General features: G+C 24.6%; 1 protein-coding gene across 1 annotated transcript in view; it reads right to left on the bottom strand.

The window, feature by feature from the left end:
* The window catches only part of LOC117181026 (zinc metalloproteinase/disintegrin-like), a 29803-nt gene that overhangs the window by 5296 nt on the left and 18507 nt on the right, over positions 1–6000 (bottom strand). Inside the window, exons 4-10 of the mRNA XM_033373595.1 lie at positions 5823–5933; positions 5513–5687; positions 5229–5361; positions 5021–5150; positions 4799–4947; positions 4679–4716; positions 676–802 (exon numbers count right to left, since the gene is read on the bottom strand). Coding sequence (XP_033229486.1) covers positions 676–802; positions 4679–4716; positions 4799–4947; positions 5021–5150; positions 5229–5361; positions 5513–5687; positions 5823–5933 — 863 coding nt within the window. The remainder of the gene's footprint in view (positions 1–675; positions 803–4678; positions 4717–4798; positions 4948–5020; positions 5151–5228; positions 5362–5512; positions 5688–5822; positions 5934–6000) is intronic.

The raw sequence follows: 6000 nt of genomic DNA, 5'->3' as shown, positions 1-6000 counted from the left end.
ACTTCAAAATCTTATTTTAGGATTAAGAAATTACTGTTAATGCATTTTATGATCATTATTTATTATAAATATCACATTTGAATATCGACACTATTCAAAATCGGCGCGCCAACAGTAACCATTTGTGTTGCCGGCGCGACGCAAGCGCAGTTCAAAAAGTTGCCAAGATTGTAAGCACTAACATGAATAAGCCTTTATATTTACAAGTTTGCTACATAACCTGCAAATCATATTTATCAAGTCATTATATGTATTTTAATTACGTTATTATTTTCTAATTTAATTTTCTTCATTAATTTATGTTCACCAGAGTTCGATTACATGTGCAATTCAAGATAAATATTGTTTGATTAATTAATCATAGTATCGAAGTGGGCAAACCGAAAAATAGGTTCTTTAGTAATAGGCTCAATTACATTTGAGATCCTTTCGAGCCCCAAGTGTGGTATTATTTAGAACTCATTTATCGTTTTAAGTTCCTTTTCAGCAAGTAGGGTTCATTTTTGTTGCAGCTCCTTTGGAACCAAAAACGGGTTCCAATGGAAACTTTAGTTTTTTCTGTGAATAAATGCTCCCTAATGACGTAAAAGAGTTTAGAAACATTTTCCATTCATTGTATAAAGATTGCGAAGCGCTTTTGAAGAATAAAAATTTAATAATAAAAATACTACATACAAGTGGGCTAACTCGTGAGCAGCAATGAGAATTCCCCAAAAAGCAAAGTCGTCCTGAACTAAGCCTAGGGCCCAGATTTTTCGTTTATCCGATGCTTGAGTACAAGCTGCATTAAGAAAAGCGAGTCCTGTTGAAAGGCATTAAGTGCAATAAGTTTTAAATGTTAAAAGATATTTTCCTTTTTACAACTTCTATTTGACGAAATCCACTCTATAGTTAATATAAAACGATTTAAGGACATTTTTTAATCTTTTTTTTTCAAAAATGGATTGCTCGCAAACGTTTCATCGAAATTCAATAACTGAGTTATGAAAATTTTTCTTACGAAATATACTTTACGCTAAAAAATTGTTCCATGATAAAAAATATTTCTTATTCAAATAATCGTTTGTTTTAAACAATTCAAAATTATATAAATTTTTCCGCCTTTGAAAGAATTCTTCAATGTCCCAATAAATTTTACATTCTCTTCCGAAAATGTTGGTGAAAAAAAAGTTTGTATTTTGTAGTAGTTTAAAAATTATTGACTTTTTGTGACCGCGCTGATGGTTTAAATTTGTACAGAGTAAAAATAATTTTGTAATCAAAAAGATTAATTTTCAACAAAATAGATCCATTATTAACTAAAAAAATCGATTTTCAACCAAAAGTTGAATGGTTAAGCTTTCAGTTAAATATAGTAATTTAAGAAAATAATAATATTATCAAAATAATTTACTTTTCCACAAAATAGATGAATTTTTAATCAAAATAATGAAGCATCATTTTAAAAAAATGAATTTTTTAATAAATTGGATCAACTTTAAGCCAATAAATATAGGAACAATTGGGTAATATATTCTTTTGAATTGAATTATTGTGGGTATCATATTAAGTAAAATATAAAACGAATTTTAAACTCAAATGATAATTGTTCATAAAAAATACATTTTTAATTAAGCGGTTCAACTTTTTACCAGGTAAAGTTATTTTTTTATCAAAAAGATTAATTTTCAACCAAGAAGACTAATTTTCTACTAAAATAGAATAAGGGCGTTTAATTTTCAATTAATTATAGATAAATTTTCAACCAAAGAAATTAATCTTCAACCGAAAATATTGTTTTTAAGAGAGTGGTTAAGTATTCAATCAAGTGGTTGAATTTTCAATCAAAACATGTGAATTCCCCAGAAAATTGAACAGTCATATTATCATTAACAAGATTAGTTTTTAATTTTTAAAAATAATTTTTAACCAAAAAATTAATTTTTTCAACAAAAAGATAAATTTTTAAGTGAACTAATGAAGCTTAAACACAAAAACTCAATTCTTAATAAAATAGTTTAATCTTCAACAAAGTATAGTTAAATTTTTAATCAAGAAGATCAATTTTCTTCCAAAAAAGTATTTTCAACAAATCGGTTCAAACATTCAACCTAGTAATTCAATTTTAGACCAAGAAGATGAATTTTCAATTTAAAAAATTTATTAGCTGATATTTAAAATAATGAAGAGTTTTAATTTAAGTACCAACTACTAAATTTTTTTATTGAAAATTAATCTTTTTCGGTTTAAAATTCAACTACTAGGTTGAATGTTTAAACCGATTGTTTAAAACAAACGCTTATTCAAACAATAAAAAAATGTTTTTTATTACCGACCAATTTTTTAGCGTAAAGTATTCTTTGTAACAAAAATTAGCATAAGTAAATTATTGAATTTCGTTGAACCGTTCGCGAGTAATCCATTTTTGAAAGAAATTATCAAGAGCTTTGATTGCTAATAACTTTAAAAAAATTAATTGTTGAAAAAATATTTTAGGGGAGTAATTTTGATATAAAAACGAATCAAAAACTGTATAAATTGATTGAAAATAGAACTATCGATATAAAACTGTTTTTCGAAAAAGTACCCGTTTTCGAAGAACATTAACTTTTTGTTTGAAGTTCATATATTGTTGCTCGTAAGTCAACTGAAATCTTTTTTGGATAAAAACTATTTTTTCTAAAAAATTTGTCTTTGATGTAATAATTAATCTTTTTTAGTAAAAGAATTGCGTCTCATTCAGATAAAAATTCAACTGTTTTTTTGAAAATTCAACTTTTCCCTAAAAAATTTACTCTTTAATTAAAATTTGGATTTTTGTGTTGAAAATTCAACTGAAACCTTTTCGGATGAAAATTTAACTCTCCTTTTGAAAATTTATCTTTTTGATTTTAAAATTCTCCTGCTTCAACAGAAATTACATCTTTCTTGGATAAAGATTCAACTATTTGGGTGAAAATTCAGCAATTTTGTTAGAAAGCCATACTTTTTGATTAAAAGCTCTGCTGCTTTTTTGAAAATGTAACTATTTTGTAAAAAAAATTACTTGTTTAAGTTTAATATTTTGGTATTAAAAAGAGAATTAAAATCCTTTCTGAATGGAAATTCCGCTATTTTAAAATAATTTTTTTTTAATTAAAGATTCATTTGGTTTGAAAGAAATTTTATCTTTCTTGGATAAAAAATGAAATATCTGTAGAAAAATTCAACAATTTTGTGGAAAAACCATACTTTTTGATTAAAAGTTCGGCTTTTTTGTTGAAAATGTACTATTTCGTCGAAAAATTACTTATTTGAATTTAATGTTTTGCTTTTGAAAAAAAACTAAAATCCTTTCTGGATGAAAATTCCGCTTAAAAGCCATTTTTTCAATCAAGAATTAATCTGAAATTAAAGTTGAAAATTCTACTTTTTTGCTAAAAAAATTAACTATTTCATAGAAAATTTACTTTTCATTCCAAATTTATATTTTGATTGAGAAATAAACTTAAATATTTTTTTTATGAAAGTTGAATTTAAAAAAGACTGTTGTCTCTCATTTAGCACAAATTTCATCTTTCTTGAATAAAAATGCAACTAGTCGGTAGAGAATTAAACTATTTTGTTAAAAATTAATCCTTTTTGGTTGAAAAAATTCGTCTTTTTGTGTTGGAAATTAAATTGTTTTTTCAGAATCTTAATTTCGGTTAAAAATTTATTTTTCGATCTTGAAAATTTAACTGAAATCTTTTTCTGATAAAAATTCAATCATTTTTTTTTAAATTCGTTTTTTTGTTCAAAATGAAAATTCATCTGTTTCGAGAGAAATTAAAATTTTTTAGGTAAAAGGGTAACTGTTTAATAGTGAATTAAACAATTTTGTTAAAAAGTCCTCCTTTTTGGTTAAAAATTATATTTTTTGGATTGAAAAAATTTTTTTTCGCAGAAACTTATTTCTTGTTCAAAAATTGATTTTTTGATCGTGAAAAGTAAATTGAAATCTTTCTTAAGTGAAAATTCAACCATTTTTTTTAAAGTTTATCTTTTTGATTTAAAAATTCATCTTCTTTGGTCGAATTTAAAAAATGAAAATCGCACCTTTTTTATTCTTCTTTACTCGAGTATGCAACTATTTTGATTGAAAGATTTGGTTGAATAGTTTTTTCAGAAATCATGTTAAAGATTTAATTATTTTGTTAATAATTTTTTTTTTAATTCAAAATTTATCTACTTGGGTAAAAGTTAAACTGGTAAAGTTACCTGGAAATGTAACTTTTCCATTTTTTAAATATTTATCTTTTTTAGTTTATTTTTGTTGGGTAAAAATTCATCACTTTCATGGAAAATTAATTTTTTGCCTAAGAGTAATATTTTTTGTTTGAAAATTAATTTTTTGTAGAAAAAATTCGCCTTTTGGCTTTAAGGTTCAAAAATTTAGACACATTTTTATTTTTTTTTGCGGAAAAAATCTTTATTTGTTGAAAATATTTGGCTTTAAAATTCGATTTGTTTTTTGTATAAATTATGATACTTTTTTGTTGGGAATTTATCTTTTTAGAAAGAAAATTCAACTATTATTTTTAAAATTTAATTATTTTGTTAGAAATTTGAGGACTTTGTTAAAAAGCCACCTTTTATATTATAAAAGTCACATTATTGTTTTGCAAAAATTAATAAATTAAAAAAATTTTAATGTAGATAAAAATCAAATTAATCATACCTAAAGCCTGTTTCCCATCATCATGAAACATATCATACCTGCAGTGAAAACGAAAAAACAGTATATTGAATACATTACTTTAAAAAAAAAAGGATTTAATGAAGTTTAAATTTTTCTCACCCTGTCATTAATAAAGCTAAGTCGTAATCTTTCTTGAATGAAAACCTTTTTTCTTTAAACAAATATTTACCAATCTCTTCCAAAGAGCCGTCACCATCCAATATATTATTTTTACCCGAGAGAAAGGTGTGGAAAACGGGAATTTGATCCTTTTGAAAAAAATAAATCATAAGAATTGGAACAAATTATATTATAACGAGAGAATTAAAATTGTGTAAATACCTCAGACAAAATAATTCCAGCAATATTTAGACGGACTTCCGGTTTACTTAAAGCTCTGAACATTAAATCAACTCCGTTAAAAAGTGTTACGATGTAACTAAGAGCTTTTGCAAAGTTTTGTTCGAAATGTCTGAAAACAATAATTTTTTAATAAGATACCTTGAAATTATTTTTCCAAGCTGACAATAATTGCATACTTTTTACTCACGAATAATAATTTTGGTCAAGAATTAGCAGTATCTCTGGGTATATGACATCTGGAATTTTTCTATTTGATTTTTTAGTAATCTCTAATTTATCCAATTTTTTAAGAAAAGAATTTGCTGATATAGAACTTCTGTCTGAAAATTTTTTATTAAAAAAACTTTTGTAACTTATATTTGTCATTTGTAGGTGAAATAAACTTTTTTTTTAAATATAAAATCATTTAAGTTAAAAAATAAAGTTATAGATTTTTTTTGTTTTTTTGGAATTCCTGATTCTTATACTCACTTAAATGTGGAGATTCACGTATATGGAAAACTGCGTGATCGACAGTAGCTATCATATGGCTATTATCTTCCTCAGATGATAAAAAATCTAATTGTTGGATTTTACGTTTCGAACGATGACGTTTTGGAAGTGAACGTAGTACCATATTATTCCCATTTATAGTAAAAACACCATCCTGAAAGTGTAAGTATAAAATCCTAAAGTCGATGTAAAAGTAGAATTAAAAAAACTTTTAAAAGTATACTTATTCTGTGCATTTAAAAAAAAAAATATTTTACAAATTTAATTTAGTATGATATTAGGCATTTACTAATAATAAGGTCTTGTCCAATTTGTTCATTCCATCATCATCCTCCTTCGTTAATGCAAATGAAGCTAAATATTCTGGGTCTTCATAAAATATACCAATGTCTTCAAAAGCCTGAAAAAAATTTTAATGAACGCAATTGTTTAATTGTGTACAAATTAATATTTTTCTTAAACTATTT

This window comes from Belonocnema kinseyi, chromosome 10, assembly GCF_010883055.1.
Source record: "Belonocnema kinseyi isolate 2016_QV_RU_SX_M_011 chromosome 10, B_treatae_v1, whole genome shotgun sequence".
In the NCBI taxonomy this organism is placed as follows: Eukaryota; Metazoa; Arthropoda; class Insecta; order Hymenoptera; family Cynipidae; genus Belonocnema; species Belonocnema kinseyi.
Note: the sequence above shows the minus strand (reverse complement) of the source record. Positions and strands in the feature narration are given on the sequence as shown.